Consider the following 21,157-nt stretch of genomic DNA (forward strand, 5'->3'; position numbering starts at 1 on the left):
GAGTGTTCAGATAACATTTAGTTATACATGCATCATTCACTTCATACACAAAGTGCAGCATTTACTGGGTGTTTAGGCATTGTGTTCCCTGTACGTTAGCAGTCAACATACTTTCTATATTGCAGTAAAACTTCCATAGTGCTGACTGAAAGCCAAAAATGTTTACTATCATGTTACAGTATCTTGCATCAAGTCTCTTGTAGTTGGAGGCAGTTGTATGGATCCTGAACTCCCTCTGGCTTGGCATAAAATTTGTCATCCAGTTTAGCAGCTGAGTTTTGAAGCAGGCATATACCCGGCCTCACCGAGCATTCTTAGAGTTACATAACCATTGTGGTGTATCACAAGTTCAGTAATGCTGCCATGATTTAGATCCATGCGTAACCAAGCTTCAGGAGGCAGCTGAAGAGCCCTATGGAAAAAAAAAAAAAAAATTTCTAATGAGATCAAATTTAAGTACTTTTGGGTTTAGGCAGATTAGTCTGCAGCAGAGAAAGGTGGGACAGCAGTGGAGCACATTGACAGACATCAATGCAAATATCATGCACTGATATTTAAACAGAAGCACACTTCTAAGATTGAAATTGTGATAAAAAAAAAAAAAAATCTGATGTTTATCTAAACAAATTGATCAATTTTATGGTATTATGCCTTTAGTTTAATTGTTGACTTTGCTGCACTGCACTTTTGGGGTTGTGACCATAGACACAGAAGGGACCATTTACATTAGCCCATGTGGCATATACACTCAAATGTATAAATAGATGTCAGTCAGTACCAGTTTAACTTTGTTATGCTTAGCTGAATATTTTGTATATTTTTGTATAGCAAGCACTATAAAGCCAACCTTCACCACACCTGTATTTAAAAGACAACATGGTCTCGTACACATGCCTAGGTATCATTGCACAACAACCTGTATTTGTTGCTCTAAGGCATTTTGGAGTTTCCTAGCAGAACACTATAAAATGATCCTATTTGAGACCAGATTCAATTTGGCCCAGATAAAGACAATTCCTAAAATTGCACTTGAGTGTCCCATCCACAAATGTGCATCTTACATTTTGACTTTACTGTGCGACTTTGTTACGACTGATCCAATGTGATCAGTGTTTGTGCTCTACAAAGTCGCTAGATATGTGCAGAGCGGAAAAATTTGGTTTGATTTATATTCAAACAAATTCGCAGAAGGATTTGAAATTGAAAATTGATTGCACGATTAGAATAGCTGTTAAGGAGCATGAGCCTTGAAATGGGGGGGTGCTTTGCATCACTTCACCCTCCCTCCTAGATAGTAAGCTCCAACAAGCAGGGCCCCGATTCCTCCTGTATTAAATTTCATTGCAACTGTACTATCTGCCCTCATGTTGTAAAGTGCTGAACAACCCTGGATGCCCGGTGGTTGTGGGGTTTGTGGGCAGAGGGGGCCAGGGTTGTGGGGAAAGAGGCCCTTGTCCCCATCAACATGGGGACAGGTGCTTTGGGGCACAACCAAGCTGGGCTGCATGTTTGGATAAGGGTCTGGTATGAATTTTGGGAGGGACCTCACATGGTTTCCCCTCATTTTTCATTGCTGCCATTTTCACAGGTTGCAGATATCATGACTTCAATGTAAACCCTCAAGTTGCATGAAAGCGGAACCAAAGTAGTGCAGTCACTACTTTAAAGTTGCAGAAGTGTTAATAGGGCTTAAAAGTCAGACGGATAATCAAACTACAGGATTAACTGAAATGAACACATGGAATAGCAGCTCTTAAATGAATAGTACTCTTGCGTTATCAAAATAAGTGAATAGTGCTGCAAACACCAAAAATCCATGGCTCCAAGTGTATAATTGATGTTGTGCTGTTAACAGTAACAAACTGAATAATGCAAGCGATATAAATATTGCTTCCAAGTGTCCATAAATATCACATAATAAAAAGGGACTGATGCAATGAGTTGTGTATATATATATAGTCCCAGTGACGACAATCTTTTTGTCACAAGAGTGAAATAACTGGCAATTGGCGTGTTATATCTGATACTTCAGTGCTCACAGGCCTCACTTTACTGCTATAAAGTAACAGCGTTGGATAAAATAGGAATTTTATAACAGCTTACCTGTAAAATCCTTTTCTTGGAGTACATCATGGGACACAGAGCCACACAGTAATTACTTAATGGGTTATGGGCCACCTTCAGGTGTTGACACTGGTATAACCAATACAGGAATTTGGCTCCCCTATATAACTCCTTCCAGGAGGATCTCAGTTTTTTTGTAGCCAAGCAATATACTTAAACTCCAAAAAGAGTGATGGGACCTCTGTGTCCCATGATATACTCCAAGAAAAAAAAAGTGGTGTAGGCTGTTATAAAAAACCTATTTTCTTTATCGTACATCATGGGACACAGAACTTAATGGGATGTCCCATAGCAATGTTACTTGAGGGGAGGGAGACAACCCATAGGGCACCCCCAGACCTGAGTACTTCTACCTGCAGCACACTGCACCTGAAGGAGATATCCTCATTCCTCCTTACATCCACTTGATAAAAATTGTGAATGTATGCACTGAAGACCAAGTTGCAGCCCTGCAGATCTGAGCCATGCAGGCCTGGTGACACACTGCCCATGAAGCACTAACTTCTCTGGTAGAGTGCGCCTTAACGTGAAAAGAGGGGAATCTTACCCCTTAAATCATGAGATTGAATTTTCACTTCGAGACAGTGGACTTCAATGCTGCCTGTCCCTTAAGACCTTCTGGCAGAATAAATAAGACACCAGTCTTAAGAATCTGAGCAGTTGCCTTCAAATCGATTCACTGCTCTCACCACATTAAGACAATGTAGTGACTTTTCTTCCCTGGAACATAGTTTTGGAAAAAAAAAATGGCAGGACAATATCTTGGTTCAAGTGAAAACCTGAAACTACTTTTGGCAAAAAGCCTGGATGAGGGCATAACACCACTCTGTTCTCATGAATAATGAAATATGGCCCTTTACAAGAAAGAGCAGCCAAATTCTGAAACCCTCCTTGCTGAGGATATAGCAACCAAAAATACCAGCTTCCTTGTCAAAAGGACTAAGGGAATGCTGTATCGGTTCAAATTGTTGTTTTTGAAACACTGACAAAACCAAGTTAAACTCCCAAGGGCTTAAATGCGATTTAACTGGCAGATTAATCCACATCACCCCTTGTATGTAACCCCGGATAAAGAATGCATGGCAAGCGGTCTTTGAAATAAAATCGATAAGTCTGAGACTTGGCCCTTAATAGTACTCAGGGCCAATGTCATCTCTACACCCAATTGCAGAAAGGCAAGAATTCTGCCTATGATATATCTGAGGGTGCCAACCCTTGGATTCACACCAGGAAACATAAGTCTTCCAAACTCTATTGTTCTGGAAGCTGGTTACCTTGCATCAGTCAAAGTAGAGATAACTGACCTGGAAAGCCCACGTTTCTCCAGACTGTGGGTCTCAATAGCCAGGCTGTTAAATTTAGCGTTTGTAAAGGATGGAATATCGCCCCTTGTGAGAGCAGGTCTGGCCTTAGTGGGAGGGGCCATGGACCCTCCACTACCATCTTTAAGATTTCTGCGTACCATGACCTTCTGGGCCATGCTGGTGCTACCAGAATTACCAGCTTTCTTTCCAGCTTGATCCTGTAAAAGTCCTCATGGCAGCAACTGAATAGGAGGGGGGAATGCATTGATCAGTAAGAACTGATCTCATGGTGTTACCAGCGCATCTGTTCCGCATGCGAGTTGATCCCTTGTCCTGGACACAAAGTTGAATCTGGTTGGTGACTTAAGTAGTCCGCCTGTAGTAGTTCAGTTCTTGACCACTGTCCCTGGACAGTCATCTTCTCTAGTACTGCTCCCCAGCCTGAAAGGCTGACATTTGTCATTACTACCAGATAATTGGTCTGAAGGATTTCCCTTTCAGCAGATTCTGGGTTAGTAGCCACCAACTGAGGCTTTGGGACACTCTTGGGGACAGCTGCATTGGCAAGTCCAAAGCTTGGATCGTTTTGTTCCAAGCAGACAGGATACTGTTTTGTAACAGTCTCAAATGGAACTGGGCATAGGGAACTGCTTTGAATGAAGCCACCATCTTTCCTAAAAACCTCATGCAAAGGCGAATTGAAGGATTTCTTTGACCTGACCATCTGCACCAGCTCTTGCATGGAGCTGATCTTTGCCAGAGGCAAGAACACCCTTTTCGGTGCCGTTTCTATGATGAGGCCCAAATACTCCAGCTTTTAGTGGTTTTAAGGAAGACTTCTCTAGGTCGAGAATCCAACCCAGACTTTCCAGGTAACTGGTTGTAATGCGTACACTTTGCTCCAAGGGAGCCACTGACTGGTCTATTAACAATAGATAGTCTAGGTATGCCAAGACTGTTATGCCCTGTGCCCTTAGCCTGGCTAGAGGTGGAGCCAGTACTTTTGTGAACATCCGGGGTGTTGTAGCTAGCCCAAAGGGCAAGGCTACAAATTGAAAGTGCTGTTCTACTTCGACTGCAGAAACCTCTAGTGAGCAGGAAATATAGGTACATGCAGATATGCATCTCTGATGTCAATGGATGCCAGAGGTTCTTCCTTGTAGGATGGAAACTACTGACTTGATTGACGCCATGCGAAAGGAGCGGATTTTCAGGAACCGATTTAGATTCATTCGATCTAGAATGGGTCCGATATCCCCATTTGGTTTTGGTACTGTAAACAGGTTTGAATTAAAAACACCAAACCTTGCTCTTTTGTGGGGATCTGTATGATTACCCCCTGAGCCAATAATTAGTCTAATGCTTGAAACAGGGATTGCCTTTTCCCTGGATCTTTGGGAAAGTTTGATAACCAAAAACGAGATGGTGGAAACTCCCAAAATTCTAGTTTGTATCCTAGAGACACCGTGGAGAGAACCCATCTGTCCTGAATTTCCCTTTGCCAGACTTCTGAGTATTTCAGAAGTCCCCCCGCCACTCTGGTGAGGGAGGACACCTCTTCATGATGAAGCTTTAGCATTCTGCTTTGCAGCCCCAGGTCTTTTGTGCCTGGGCCTGACCCTGAGGTTTTCCGCTAGAGTCTGAGGGCGGAGGCCGTGCCACTGCCTAGAGGCAGATGCCCCTGGTGCAGGAGAAAAAGTCAGTTTAAATGAAGGATATTTATACTTTGACTGGCAAAAGTACTCTTTCCACTAGCAATAGTCTGGATGTATTTAGCCAAATCACCACCAAATAGTCGCTCCTCATGAAAAGAGAGGTTCCTCTAGTCAGAAGCTTTTTGCAAGGTGCTTCGGCTGATCAATTTTTTAACCAAAGGGTTCTACACATGTGTATTAGCACAAGCACAAGGCGGGACACCTGGTGAATAGAATCTATCATAGCGTCTATAGCAAAACAATGCCTTTGGCAATTCAGCCAACTCACAGGCCTGCTGTGCAGGGACCTCTTTAAGAGCCTCTGAACTGGTCCTTTAAAGGACTGACAGATGCCTATTGCTGCGACTGCAGGCCGAGTAAAGGTCCCTGCCAAGGAAAAAGGATTAACAGGAATTCCAACTTCTTATCTGTTGGATCTTAAAGCATTTGCACATTGTCTACTGGACAAGTTAAACTTTTATGCACACTGGAAATTACAGAGTCAACCGCTGGAACCTTCTATTTCTTGGTGAATTTTTCTTCCATGGGATAGAGAACTGAGAATCTCTTTGGAGGGAGAAAATGCTTATCCAGATGATCCCATTCAGCATAAAGCTTTTCTAGTAACACGGACAGGAAACGCATGCAAGGACTGTAAAGGTTTCAAAGAACCCAAGGAAGAAACCGGACTTTCAGCTGTTAGGGGTAACATGAAAATGGAGCGAACCATCTCTAAGGATTTGTACCTCAGATTGTGAAGCTGAAACTACTGTTTCCTCCGCAGGGGAATAATCAGCTTGTTTTACTTTTTTTCTATCTCAGTTGTCTGAGGGCAATACCCAATCCTGTCCCCACTGTTACCTTGATAAGGGGTTCGAGGTATGTATGTATGTATGCCAAGCACAAAAGCAGGGGCACTCTAAATGTACTATTTGCTGAGCAATAGTAAGGGAAAAAAAAAAAAAAAAAAAAGCCAGCATAGATTAAACTGATGCTAAATACTGTCTCTTCCTGTACTGAAAATGCCTGTGTACACCCCTCACATGCTCCAGCTCTTCATTTAGCTGCTCTAGTAGACACATCTAGTGATAAGGGCGTCAGCCTTTATCCCCCCACCCCCGAACCTCAGGTTTAAGACCGATTGCCTTGCTCTTCACAAGGACGCCAAGTCCGCACACGGCACCGACTGCTTTAGCCACACCCCTTCATCAACCCGCCCTCTTTCAAAGAGAATCTCAGCCTGTGCGCATGGCTTCTGAGGGTTTGAGACAGACCAGGAGGAGAAGGGGCTGCAGTTACCATGCGGCATCTGTCTTCTCTGATAAAAGGCTTCTTTATACTGTATAACAAAGGCAAGTAAATGTTTCTCTAAGAAAAGCACCCGCACCCTCAAGGGGTGGCAGGGGAGCGGGCGGGCGAGGGTTGTTTAGCAGTTTGAGGTTGTTACAAGTGTGCTGTCATACTGAGAATGTCACACTGCCCACAGGATGTAATTGTACATGTACCCCCAGCCACTCAGTTTCCCCAATTGGGGGGAGAGGACTAAAGAACCCCCTCTGTAGCACAGATTGAAAGGGTATGTGTAGTCTTACTCCCTCTAGAGGAGACTTTAAGGCATTACAATGTTACATATTGGGAAAAAAAAAAAAAAAAAGCAAAAGGTGGACTTTGCAGTTCCTAAGCTTTTCTTACCTTTTCCTCACTGCAGGATACTGCTTAAAACAGACAGATCCAAACTTCACCCATCACAGCAGGCAGCATAGTTCAATCTTCAAAGACCGGGTCCCTTAATAGGGGTTCCACTCCTTTGAACCTGTATAGCACCCCTCAGGACAACTTTAGGTAATGTAGCAAGACCAAAAAGTCCTGGTTCCTAGGGTTTAGCCCTCAAAGAGAAGCGTTACAGGCAAAACCTTGTTCTTCTATGCAAGGCCAGGGTACCATCCTGTGGCCACAGTGGCGTGGATGGATCTGGTTGTGGAGGTTTTTTTAAAATCCAGCCTGGAGCTCCCCAGAGCACATCTTGAATTTTTTTTTAGGGGGGGGGGCCTGTGTCTCTTAACTTTAGGGATCTGATGAACGCTGCCCTAGGGACTGGATGTATGGCAATACCTCCTTTGTATACCACAAAGAAGGCTAGGTGGACAACAAAAAGGGGCCAATAGCCTGCTTTTGGTCTGGATGAAATACAGCAGGTCCTGCATGGAAGGTCATGGGGTTCAATTTTTACCGATTCCTGCAGACTTCCCTTCATAAGATCTGTCCTTCAATCTGGAGATCTGATGTCTCCCTTGTTTGCATTCAGCTCCAGCAGATCCTAGGGACTGTATCAGGTCTGTAGTCTGGGGAGCAGACAGGAGATCTGCTAGAGCCCAGTTTGAAGTGTTGGAAAAATTTCTGTACAAATACCATGTGACAAAAAGTTGGAATGACCACCATTTGAATCTATCGGTTTTCAGTAATTTTCTAGCAAAAAAAATTGTTACATGTAGGAGAGAAGTTTCAGGATTGGCCTGGGTGACAAGGGGTTAATTACCATAAGTAATATACAAATTATACATTAAGGGAATTTACATTTTCAAAAACTGTACTCGAGCAGGTGGCTTCATGGATAATTTACTGAAGTTATAAGTTAAAGTGTCAACCAGTAATTTCACAGTAAATAATTTGTTATAACATAAGTTGATTAGAATAGTACCTTTTCAACAGCAGCAGATGCTCAATCCCCCTCTTAACTGAGAAACATGGAATTTTGGCTAAACCTCATACCCATGTTTTTCCTTTTAGTTAAGAGGGCTGAGCTGGACTGGAAGGGAGCATTTGTCTTTTATAGATGAAATGGCCGCACTCTGTACTCGATCTGAATAAAAGAATTTTGATAGAGTTGAGATATTTTGATTATATGCGGAGTGGAACTGAGGTGGGCACCGGTCCAGATCAGGCATTCAAAACCTCACCTGGAGCAGAAAGTTCTCTTTTTTGGATATTGGCCTTTCATACACATGCCCCCTTCTATGACAGTGCAGTGAGGCGTGCCTCCACTGCAGCATTTTTATTGTACAGCTTGGGCCAACGGTACTTTACCATCAGTCCAAGACTCCACGCTGTCCACTGAGCTCATCCTCTGTCTGCTACAGAGTGTGCCAGCTTGTATTTAAACTGGCTGCTCTGTATATAGCTTCTGACATATGCAAGGAGCCCCACATCTCTGAAGACCCCCCCTCCCCCATTTTTTTGGGGGGAAAGAGTGTTATGAAGAGAAAAATATGGTACTTTATCTGTACAACAGCCATTTAGTGGAATACCCAGCCCTCAACTTGCACCCCCAGTGGGGCACAAAAGCAGTCTTATCTGGGTAGAAGTGCACAGTCAGTACTGTAACCAATTTATTGCACAATGCTGTCCTGCAGTTATAGCCCAAAGTATTAGGTCTTCATGGAATACCAGTGTAAACAGGCTGCAATGATAACTCATGTGTGATTACACCAAAGCAAACAGACTTCACAAGCATCTTCATATGGAATATTTGCCATGTTTTTGCAAGAATGTAAAAGATGGCAGATTCCCTTACCTGCATACAAGGTAGCGGATAACATTATCATGGCAAACTATGATCTCATAGCTTTCTTCTTTCTGTTCATAGTCAGCACGGTGAATGTAGCTTCTAAAAGCAGATTCTATACGTGGTCCATCTTTAAAATACTAGGTGAGAAATTTCCAGATTAGATTAAGCATTTAGCAAATGAGCAAACTAGGTTAGGAACAAAGTAGCAAACAAGTTCAAATTCTCAAATGGATAATGCCTAAAAAGGGAAGTAGTCTGTCTCTCCTTAGTCTAATGCAAGCGATACCTAGCTGGCTGTAATTCCACTGAAGCTTCAGCCTTCCACCTACCTAGAGTGGGAATCTTGTCAAATGTAGACAATCGAGGCTCACTGCAGTAAGCCACAGAACACCATGAAATCAGTGGCTTCCTGCCCTGCTCTTGGGCAAAAGTGGGACAGAGAAAGGTCACACCTCAAAAACAAAGCAAGCCAAAAGCCACATGCAAGAGTGTCCAATTCTTTTAAAGGCAAGTGCCATCTTGCTCCCAAAATGAAGTGGTTCCATAAGCTACAGATGAGTACGGTTACAGGTCTATAGCTTCAGTTCTGCACTGAGGCATTAGCTTCTGAGGTCAGTTTTTTACATGCCAAACATTTACATAGTTACATAGTTACATAGTAGGTGAGGTTGAAAAAAGACACAAGTCCAACCTATGTGTGTGATTAGGTGTCAGTATTACATTACATATCCCTGTATATTGCGGTCATTCAGGTGATTATCTAATAGTTTCTTGAAGCTATCAATGCTCCCCGCTGAGACCACCGCCTGTGGAAGGGAATTCCACATCCTTGCCGCTCTTACAGTAAAGAACCCTCTACGTAGTTTAAGGTTAAACCTCTTTTCTTCTAATTGTAATTAGTGGCCACGAGTCTTATTAAACTCTCTTCTGCGAAAAAGTTTTATCCCTATTGTGGGGTCACCAGTACAGTATTTGTAAATTGAAATCATATCCCCTCTCAAGCGTCTCTTCTCCAGAGAGAATAAGTTCAGTGCTCGCAACCTTTCCTCATAACTAAGATCCTCCAGACCCTTTATTAGCTTTGTTGCCCTTCTTTGTACTCGCTCCATTTCCAGTACGTCCCTCCTGAGGACTGGTGCCCAGAACTGGACAGCATACTCCAGGTGCGGGCGGACCAGAGTCTTGTAGAGTGGGAGAATTATCGTTTTATCTCTGCAGTTGATCCCCTTTTAATGCATGCCAATATTCTGTTTGCTTTATTAGCAGCAGCTTGGCATTCCATGCCATTGCTGAGCCTATCATCCACTAGGACCCCCAGGTCCTTTTCCATCCTGGATTCCCCCAGAGGTTCTCCCCCCAGTGTATAGATTGCATTCATATTTTTGCCACCCAAATGCATTATTTTACATTTTTCTACATTGAACCTCATTTGCCATGTAGTCGCTTGGACAGGGTAAAATCCCCAAATCCTCACCAAATTTAATAGGTACGATGCCCTTGCTTTCTTCAGGTTGCCTACACGAAAAGAGTTCCTGACTCAGAGCTTACAAGTCCATAACAACCGTCACTGAAATTCAATGCAGAGATTTAAGACTCACCACAACATCTTGTTTCCAGTCAGAACTTGGATCTGGTCTAATGGGATGCCCTTCTATTAGCAAGTCAGAACCAGTTTGTGTCACACCTGTGAAAGAAAGCCAAGATTGTGATACATTTAGTACACATTACATGCATATTAGTGCACAAACTGGCTACCAGCCTTTTGGCCAACAGCAAAATCTAGATCTGGTGCATATATGCACACCACCATTTCCATCAATCACTTAATATATTTAGGGCAGCTGGAGTGTGGTTAAAGTGGTTGTAAAGTCAGGATAACAACTTGCATCCCCTACATTTTGTTAAGATCTAAAGTACTGTCCATTTTTTTATAATTCTAATCCTAAATATCTTCACAGCACCGATGTGAGGTCACATGACCTCGTTCTGCTCTCCTTTGCCAATCTAAGGAACGTGGAGGGGCTGACATAACCCTCTGTCAGCCTGCCAGAGGAGGAAGGTCATGTGATCTCATATCAGTGCTTTGAGAAGTATTGAGTATTTAGGATTAGAATTGTAAAAATTCCACAAATACCATCGACTTACCAGTGACAGTATTTCTAATAGCTGTTCAGGACAACCTTGGAGAGAGCAGCTCCACCCATTTTCTAGGAATCTCATGCCTTCTTTAAATACCTTCTCTTCCACCATAGCCTCAGTTATTGCGTGTTCTGACATATTGGAAAAACAAAGCACAGAAAGCTACCCAACCATGACAGATTCTTAAACCATTTCTAAGATAAGGGAGGGAAGCAATGGTTGTCCTGAAAGGGTCTTAGAAATACTGTCATAGCTAACCAAGTCTCAAATCGCCTTTCAGGACAACCGAGAAACTTACACTAGGGTGGGACTACGGCCTGCAGTACCTTCCTGCCGAAGGCCTGATCTGCGGCAGACAGTAGGTCCGACCTATAATGTTGGAGCAATGTCGAGAAGTTGGACCATGGGCCTTGCATATTTATTCAGGCGTAGCACCAGCTCTTTCAACCCAGGAAACTGCCGTTGATCTCCTTTATGTGAACCTGAGAAACAGAGCATTTGATTTTCTAAATCCTTTGGTGACTAAAGCCTTGTACACAATTGGATTTTCCGTTGGGAAATATGTGATGACAGGCTGTTGGTGGAAAATCCGACCTTTTTACACTCCATTGGACAATTGTCAGATTTTCGACAAACGTTGGATGGCAGGTTTTAAAGTTTATCGCAGACAAAGGTCTGTTGTCCGATTTTCCAAGCGTGTGTACACAAGTCTGGACAAAAGTCCAAAGTACAAACACACATGCTCAGCAGCCGGTCTTGCAAACTAGCAATCATAATGGAGAACTAACATTTGTGACATGGCAAAATTATGTAATCTCAAAATGCAGCTGCTTTGCTGGTGATACTGATGGAGTTATGGCAAATTTGCAAAGGATTTTCTTGGTGATAAAGATTTTTTGGGGAAGTTACAACACCATTATCCTGTAGTTTAAGATGAGACAACTAATCTAGCGCTAAAATTCTCTATCAGAAAATGTATATAAATGAGTAGAAACAGGTGAGAAAGTCCCAAAAGGTAAAACATTTCTATGACAAGCATATGGAGTCCACCATAAAAAAAAGAAGATGCTCAGAAGTAGGGTACAAAAGGCCTCAGCCGGCATGTAGAGCATCAGGGATAGTGTTGCCCTCCACCCAAGATAAGGGGTATGCACTCCTCCCGGAAAAAGTGCAAGTAGTGGACCTGTGCTTGTACCTAGAGGCTCGGCTATCATCTTCCTCATCCGAATCCCTGAGTGAGGGAAAAGTACTTGTCCCCTCATCCCGAGTCAAAGACCTCTGCTGTTTTAGAGATGGGTGCCCTAGGGCTGGACGGTGGATGCTAGGGCTCAACCTGGCCTGCCGGGCAAGCATAGATTTGACTGGACTCAATGAGTTTGTAAGCTCTTGTACTGAAGAGAGCAGGTCCTTGTATTGTTGGGACATTTCCTCTTAAGCCAGCCCGTTGATACAGGTCCTGCACATTGTTTTCCACAAATCAGAGGGGATTCTTGCAGGAAGGGCATTTCCTCTGACCTGGTGGGTTTGAATGCTTGGTTTTTCCTAACACTTTTTCCTGCAATGAGAATAAATGAAACTTACCTAAGGGTCCCCGAACACTTTCCTGCCCTTAGTGCAAAAATAGACCAACACCAGACAGAAGGGAAAAGGTGCCCCGAGCAGTGCAAATCCCAGTTAACAGCAACCACCATGTCCAAACTGCAGGGTCCAAGAGAAGTTACCTCTGACCGTACAACCACAGGCTCCCTGCAGGAAGGATCACACAAATAACCAAAGCATAAGCCCATTTGGAGAAGGAGATACCACTGTACTGGTGCCTGCTTCCACCGGTCCGTTGTCCATCCTTAGATCACAGTGGGGCCTGAAAACCCCCCCCCCCCCCATCTGGTTTTGATTAGCCTGGTCTCAGCATCATCAATGAGGGCCGAAACCGGAAGTGCTGGTCTACAGACTCGCCCCCTTGGCTTTTGCCTTCCAGGCGATGGAACCACTTGCTGCGTCACCGGATGTGACATCACCTGCCAGCCAGGACCTGGAACTGCCATGCAGGACACGCCGCTGACCAGCAGACACTGACACCTCCTGCGGGCCATTGCTTCCCCTGAGCTGGAGAGGCGGGGGTGGGGTGCTGGGATGGTCACTGCACTCCAGGCAGACACTTTAAGGTAAGCCTTCTCCCTCCACCTTGGAGAGAGCAGAGCTCCCTGGTTCCAGCATGCGCTTCCACCATGACAAAGGAAATAATAACTGAGGCCATGGTGGAAGAGGGATTTAAAATGCATACATTTCCTGGAAAATGGGTGGAGCTGTGCTCTCTCCAAGGTTGTCCTGAAAGGCGATTTGAGAAAACAGTACTCTAGATCTTGATAAAACAGGGGATGCAAGTCATTTATAAGTGTCATTTTCAAGCAACTGGGAAGAGCAGCAAGAGGGGATATTGCTCACGCAGGGAGGGGAAGGGAGAGGCGATCAGAGCAGGATGATGGAGGCACATAAACTGACCACGGCATCATGGATCAGCACACGGAAAAAAAAGGCAGGAGCAACCAGGTATTTTACATCATACAAATGGGACAAGTTACACAGCACAAGCACTGTGCCATTTAACATGCTTTAAAAAACAGGGTTGGGGGAGGTTTTGCAGAAGCTTTAATTGTGAACTGCAGTTACTTTGGCATCCTGTAGTTATAACAAACTGCTCTAATGCTTCTTCTAAGCCTTCAGGTTCAGAATTAGCAGAAGTTTCCAAAGATGGCCACCATATTGGAGGCAGTCTTCAGAAATGAAGTCAGAAGTCTGTAAACAGTCATTATGCTGCACCTGGAGAAACCAGTCATTCTGAGACAGCTGAGGAAAACAAACCATGGTATTCATAACCGAGCATTATGCAAAAATCTAACACGTAAAAAGCCAGCCATTTCACATTATACTTACCCTGAAGATGCTGGCCAATTATTTCTGAGGTCTCTTTGGCCCTTTGCAGTGTAGAGTATGTAATCTTCTTGTATGTGTAGCCCAAGTTAGCAAGGCGCTGACCAGTTAAATTGGCTTGCTCACAACCTATAGCATGAAGACAATGCAGTAAGAAATAGAAAGAAATTGATCCAATTGATGAGGGACCTGTTAGGCAAGTAGGAAATCCTGTAGCCAAGTTAAATACATAACAAAATCAACCTCAAATCTTGAGATAAGCAGTCTGTTCAGAAAGCATTACTTAGATATGGAATTCCTAGCTTTCCCAGGACCACACTGAAGGCTCATGACCCCAACCTAGCACTGTAGGCAGAAGCTGGAGTGCAAGAACAGAACATTCCCCAATAGTAACTCAGCATCTTGCATTTAAATGGTCTGCTTTACAACCGTACTGTCGCTGTCTTCTCTGCTGCTCAAGTGCAAGACCACAGTCTAAAGCTGAACTGTAGCCATTTAATCTAGCTGTTCACAAAATGGCTTTTGTATTACAGGCACAGGTCTCAGGCACGTCATGCTAATGGAGGATAACAAATTATGCTAGCGATTGAGTTTTCAAACTTACAAAAGAGATTTGAAATACACAGGGCAGACTTTCCCCTGCCAGGGAAAAAAAAAAAAAAAAAAAAAAAAAGGAAATTGCAAGTTTTCAGTTACCAAGACACAATAGTTCATGGTTAATACATAAGGAAAAGTCAATTTGCTTGGCTCTCTGCTTGCACCAAGTCTAGATCAATTTACCAGAACTAGAGCAGGGGGAGAAAAAGATAGTGTGAATTAACCCCAGTACCTCAGCAGTAACTTCCTCCTGTTCAAGCTTAAAGGCTGACTGGTCCTACAGTCTCAAAGCCAAGATCCTATAGATCTATTGGCAGCCTGTACACCAAGGACACTCACCTGTTTGTATGCACTGAAAGTAAAACCCTCCTTCAGATCCAAACAAGTGAAAATGACCAGTTACACATAACAGTGTTTCTGGGAAGTCTTTCAGAATGGCACCCTGAGAGATGACTGGTCCCACCTGACAGGAAACACAAAGGGGTTAAAACACCCGCCCCTCCCTGTGCTCCTCAGTCAGGAAAAAGTATTGACCCACCTCAAATCTCCATACAAAACACCAAAAGCAGTGGGAAATAGGCCTGCCATCCTGGAAGACTTCCCAGAAACACTGCTACCGGTAAGTCTAACTGGTCATTTTCTCAAGTAGTCTTCCAGGATGGCACTCAGAAGAGCAAGTAGCTCAGGCCTGCCTTAAGGCAGGACAATAGCTTGTAGGACCTTCCTACCAGATGCCAAATCCTGAGGTGACAGCAACTACACCCTGTAGTGTCTCAGGAAGGTGCTCTGGCTTGTCCACGTAGCTGCTCTGCATGTTTGCTCCATCAATGCTCCTGCCCTTTCTGCCCAAGAGGTCGCCAGAGACCAAGTGGAATGTGCCTTAAGGTTTTTTGGGGCTGCCTTATCATAGGCTAAGGTAATAGTGTGCTTGATACATCTTGCTTCGGATGATTTAGATGCTTGCCGACTTCTTCTGGCCAGAAAAACTAACTAAATAAGTGACTGGACCTTCTAAACTTCTTTACTCTATCCAAATAAGCCAACGTTTGACATCTAAACAATGAAAGGAACTTTCTCATTCTGAGGATTGTTACAAAATGAAGGAAGAACAATCTTGAGTTCTGTGGAACCTTGAGGCTACCTTCGGGAGGTACAGGGAGTCCTGCCCGAGTACAACCCTGTCAAATAGAAACAAGGGCACTTTTATTGACAGAGCCTGGATGTCACCTATCCTCCTGGCTGTTGTAACCACCAGCAGGATGGCTGTCTTTATGGTAAGTAACTCAAGAGGGATAAGAGCTAATGACTCAAATGGTGCCCTGATTAGGGCTTCCAAGACTAGCATTAGATCCCAAGGCAGAAACTTGCTCATTTGTACTGGGGACAGCCCATCTCTGGCTGATAAAAAAAAAAAAAAAAAAAAAAAAAAAAAAAACACTGGACAAAGGCTGCGACCTTAACCCTAAGGGTCTTAGTTGCTAACCCCTGACCTGTGCCATCCTGGATAAAGTCCAGGATGGCAGGGATCTCTTGTTAGAAAGTTCCCTTCACCATGGCAAGAAGACTCCCCAGACCTTGGCATAAATGTGCCTGATAACTGACTTCCTACGCAAAGGAAGAGTGTCAATTACTCTCAGAACACCCCTTTTTCACAGGCTCTCTTTCAAGAGCCAACCCATCCGCCTGAAGAAGCTGGGATCTGGGTGGCAGACTGGGCCCTGGAGGAGAAGATCCTGCTGCTCCAGAAGGTGAGGGGGGCTACGGACCAATTTCCCCAGGGAAAGGGACCAGGTCCTCTTGAGCCACCATGGGGCAATCAGAATCAGTCTGCCCTCTGAGAGACTCAGGATCATAACCCAGAAGGGGGGGGGGGGGGGTTGAGGCATATGCCAAGCAGAAGTCCCAAACTTGAGCCAGCGTGTCTACCCCCTCTGAACCCCCCCCCCCCCCCTCTCGAGTGAGAAGAAATCTCTTCACTCTTCTGTTCTCTGTGGGCAAAGAGCGATCTCTGGGCTGTCAAAGTGCCGGCATACAAGGGAGAATGCTTTAGGGTTCAATTCACACCCCCTCTGGTGAATCAACTGCCGACAGATAGTCTGCTTTGACATTGTATGTCCCCTTTAAATGCACTGCTGAGAGGGAACTCTGCTCACTCCAGGAGTTCAAGCCAGGGTCAGAAGAGTGAGATCTGGTGCCTCCCTGATGATTCAGGAAGGCCACCACAGTTGTGTTGTCAGAAAGGATCTACACCTCCTTGCACTTGATTCTTTCCGACTGCCAAGAGGTCCCAAAAGTTGGAAGCACTCCCGACTCTGGTTCCAGGTGCCCTGGGCTCGAAGTGCCTGTAAGCAAGCCCCCCATTCCCAGGTGCTTGCATCTGTGGTTACCCTGAGGGGCTGGAATTGGGCCCAAAGTTGGCCCTCCTGCAACCTCTGAGGATTGAGCCACCACCCCTACTGTCCCAGGATAGGCGGAATTGCTGGAGAGTCCTGGAATAGGGTTGAGCCCATGGAACCCCAGGGATACAGGATGTCAAACCGAGAACTCATAACCCTTCTCCAAGAGACCTTCTAATTCCAGGGAAGCTACTGCTGCAATAAGGCCCTCTACCTTCCCCTGGGGCAAAACAAATTAGGGAGGAAGCTGTGTCATCCCTCCTCCTGTCACCGGCAAGATGGCGCCGAGTCCTCCCAGCCCAGCTGATCAGCAGCATCCCCTCACTGCTAGCCGCCCACCGGGTAAGGGGGGGGTAAGGACCCTGTAAGCAAGGTCCTTCAGCTTGCAGGGGGGCCCTTTCCAAATCTGCCACCCCCCTTAAGATGGGGAGAGCCCTACCAGACCCAAGAGCTTCACAAGTCTGCGGCCCAGCTCCCAGTCTTTTTTTTTTTTTTCTAAAAAGTTTAGCTGTGGGGAAACAATCAAGAACTGAGGAGCACAGGAAGGGGCAGGGGTTTTAACCTCTTTGTTGATTGTGTTTCCCATCAGGTGGGACCAGTTTGCTCTCAGGGTGCCATGCTGGAATACAACAAACCAGTTTTTTTTTTTTTTTTAAAACCAGTCAAGCGGCAATCCCAATTAAAAAAGACAATGTTAAGGATTAAGACCATACACTTTTTCCACATGGAGAGGCTACAGACACGGCAACTAGTGTTGAAAGTAGATCCAAACTAAGCCTACCAAGTGGTGTTAGAAGTCTTTCAGAGTCAGTTTCACCAGCCACATTGTACTGTCCATGGCGAACAAGGAAGATAGTACGTCTGGCCCTTGCTTTATATTTTTTTAGTTTGGATTTCAAGTCCTCATTTCCTTTCAGGTCATTTAGATTGACCCGAGACCTTGGTTCACGTCTAAAAAAAAAAAAAAAAAAAAAAAAAAAAAAATAGTTAGTTAGTGGGTCAGTTTGTGCAGAACATAATTCACTTGTAGGCAGAAGGTTCAAAGTCTAGCAGACAATCTTGCGATGGATCTGGTAAAGTTTGGGGGTGATGTGCAGACAACATTTGTCATTCTTTTTGGAGGTGCCTACTTCTTGAGTTGTCACACACAAAATGCCTGTAAACTTAGCTTCTGCATGCATTTTTTCCATTCCAAAATATACCCCTCAACTGCATAGAAACTACTATAAAGGACCCTGTGTACATGGACTGATAAGATAACAGAGGAGAGTTCAGGGGAAGTTGAAAAACTCCCAACTGCCCCTAAACGTCTGTTTACCAGCAGCACTGTACATGAGGCCTTAGGCTGACCATACTGAAAGGAATTTTACACCTTGACAACCACCCTGGTTATACAGGCAGACCACTGGGGCCCTTGAATCCGAGAGACACAGGAAACAGGCTTGAGTGTTTTTACAAGGTGTCTGATTTTATTGAGTAAAACAGTAGCTTTTTGTAAGGTCCCTTACAACGAACTGAACACACGCATTCGACACTGCGTTCCATTATCCATTACAGATTCCAGAAGGGATTAGTGCTAAATGGTGAACGGACCTGTCGTGTCCCCCGCAACACTTTAAGGCATCTCTGGTCCTTTGATGAACCACCGTTAGTGTTGTATCTGACATCAAGCCATCGGATTTACTTTTAATGATAGCAGCTGTATGGAACAGAAGATTTTAATGCTTTGGATGACACATCTTTAACAAAATAACTTGAATAGAACTACTCTATGGAGTTCATCTCCTATATCCTTGGCTGCTGGGATCTTCTGAGCTTACTTTCGTGGGATATCGTGAGTGATGTTTATTTACAACTTTGTGGTGAGTTTGAACCCCAAAGGGGAGTGTGGAGCACTGGGTGTGGAATAAGGTGATTGGTGCACTATCCAAATATTTCCCCTCTTTGTCTACATATGAAGCTTGCCACCGACTTGATTTTCATGACCATTCACTTTTGCATCTGCGATTTTTTGTTTGGTTATCATTATTGCATTTATATTATATATGCAGATGTGTCATTATTAAAAGTTTTGACAGAAGCGTCGCTTGGATATTTTTTACGTTTGATGTTTTAACTGTGACAAACCATTTTTATCCTGTACAAATATTTGTTTTCTTAAGTTGAAGTGGCAGCCAATTACAACTTGTTCTGAACTGTGAGCAATCACAATATTACCTGGTGAGCCTATAGACTGGAATTAGATAGCGCTGAGTTGGGAAGAAATAAGGGAGCCAGTACTTGCTTTCCTCTTTATGAGTTTGTTAAGCCGATTAAGGCAAAACTCATACAAAGGACACACACACACTTTTAGAGCTACCATCAACTATGTAGTGCAAGGGCCAGCCTTATTTGAAAAAAAAAAAATTGAATTAGTAGTTTAGATGCAGCCTCCTATTACATAGTATTGGAAAAGCTAAATGAGGAGAGCAAGTATGTATGTCCTTACATTTGAACATGAACTTAGAAAAGAGAAAGCATAAGAAGTTCATGGGAAGGAAAGCATGTACAGTCATTTTACTTAGGGCCAGTTCACACAATAGAAACAGTCCGGATGTGTTCCAGATGCTTTTCTGCATTCGCATTTGACACAGTCCAGTGCATTTCTCCTCTCCCCCCCCCCCCCCCCCCTTTTGTTCCAGTGCATTTACAGTGGTACAGTCCAGGAAAAATGCAGCAAGTTCTACTTTTCCCCTGGTGTGAAAAAACAAAAAAAAAAACAAAAACCACAAATCAAAAAGACAGACTTTCCATGCATTTTTTTTTCTGCATCAAAAACGCACTAGACTGCATGTGGTGTGAACTGGCACTTACATGGAATTATGCACTCTTTTCTGTAAGGCCTATAGTTACAATATATTCACATACAGCACAAAATATAAAAAGGTGATTTGGGGTTACCTGAAAGATACAATAATCCTTACATTCAGGAAATTTTAAGCAATATATATATATATATATATATATATATATATATATATATATATATATATATATATATATATATATATATATATATATATATATATATATATATATATATATATATATATATATATATATATATTTTATTATTTAATGTTACACCACAACAATATGCCTGATCAAAGTTAGAAAGTGACAACAAAAAAAAAAAAAAAAAAAAAAAAAAAAACACACAACACAGTGTCCCAGTTCAGAGATTTCCATTCACTTCCTATCCCATAGCTAAACAGGGAGAGGAAACCCCTGCAACTTAAGGGAACTGTAACACTGAGGCGCAGGGGCACATTACCATTGTTTTAGAGGCGCTTTTCAGCCGCTAGCAGGGCACATTTAACCCCTGCTAGCAGCCAAAAAAAAAAAGGGTTAAAAAGCACCCACAAATCATCACTGCCGCAGCGCTGCCTATTGATTTCAATGGGCAGGGGCACTTTAGGAACAGTGTATACCTCAAAGATGCAGCTTGCAGGACTTTTAAAATCCTGAAAGCGTACCGCTCAAGTGTGAAAGCCCTCAGGCTTTCACACTGGAGTGACAGGAGAGGCGCTATCTTTAGCACTATAGCGCCTGTAAAAAACCTCAGTGTGAAAGCAGCCTAAGAGAATCCTTGAGGACCCCCAGGTCACCAGAACTAGTGTCCCCATTGGAAGAGAACAACTCAAAATTTGGGATTCTCTTTACTTTCTGGTAAACAGGACAATAAGGGTGAGTCTCCTTCACAGGGGAGAGACAATAAAAATCTGACAGGGTTTCTAATCCCTCTCCACCTAAAACTAAAAAACATTTTTCCTTTAGTTATATCTTAACCCTTGCTTAAATAAGTCACATGTTTTATGTAAATAACTCACCTGTCCCAATTGGGGTCCCAGCTCCTGGTGAGGGCTGGCGGCCATTGCACAGCACTTACAATTGAGTCTTCCCCATTGTGCTTCACAGCCACTGCAGCAAAAAGTGCTGCTCCACCAGCCAGGACAACCCTGCGCAGGAACATGACAACAGCTCAATAAACTTGTCAACACAACCACTGGCAAGAAGTCTGTCTGCAATCCTTATATAGTGAGGCACTGGGGGAGGAGTCTGTCTGCAGGATTATATAGTGAGAGGGTGCAGGTTTTTGGGAGGGGCAATTATCAATATCTAAAGCTGCCTTAAAGGGAACGGTCACTGAAAGATGTGAGGAGACCATTGCTGGTCTTCTACTGGAAAAGTTAGTTCTGCTATCTCTGACCTTCAGGCATAGTCCATGTTTTCCACAAAAATTGAATATTTGTATCAACATTAATAAAAGCATAATAATAATGTGTATGTGTAATAATGTGTATTTATTACATTTTTGCATTGATGCCTGCAGAGCACTGCAACTGCAATCAGTGCAAAAGACAGGCT

General features: G+C 43.7%; 1 protein-coding gene across 1 annotated transcript; it reads right to left on the reverse strand.

The window, feature by feature from the left end:
• Positions 1–245: 245 nt before the first annotated feature.
• Positions 246–20,777, reverse strand: LOC141127963 (serine/threonine-protein phosphatase PGAM5, mitochondrial-like). The gene is made up of 6 exons (XM_073614958.1): positions 20,620–20,777; positions 17,532–17,701; positions 13,761–13,886; positions 10,286–10,371; positions 8,694–8,824; positions 246–412 (listed from the first exon to the last, which is right to left on the reverse strand). Exons 1-6 carry the CDS (start codon positions 20,760–20,762, stop codon positions 265–267), a joined length of 804 nt encoding a protein of 267 aa, XP_073471059.1. The 5' UTR covers positions 20,763–20,777; the 3' UTR covers positions 246–264.
• Between the last annotated feature and the right edge of the window lie 380 nt (positions 20,778–21,157).

Source organism: Aquarana catesbeiana, linkage group LG01 (genome assembly GCF_042186555.1).
Source record: "Aquarana catesbeiana isolate 2022-GZ linkage group LG01, ASM4218655v1, whole genome shotgun sequence".
NCBI classification, from domain to species: domain Eukaryota; kingdom Metazoa; phylum Chordata; class Amphibia; order Anura; family Ranidae; genus Aquarana; species Aquarana catesbeiana.

What these genes read in the sequence shown, in the direction of transcription:
- LOC141127963 (XM_073614958.1), bottom strand. Translation starts at nt 20,762, where the DNA reads ATGTTCCTGCGCAGGGTTGTCCTGGCTGGTGGAGCAGCACTTTTTGCT. An exon ending in AATTGGCCAGCATCTTCAGG is followed by an intron (nt 10,372 to 13,760) that starts GTAAGTATAATG and finishes TTTCTTTCACAG; the next exon opens with GTGTGACACAAACTGGTTCT. An exon ending in ATCCGCTACCTTGTATGCAG is followed by an intron (nt 413 to 8,693) that starts GTAAGGGAATCT and finishes TTTTTTCCATAG; the next exon opens with GGCTCTTCAGCTGCCTCCTG.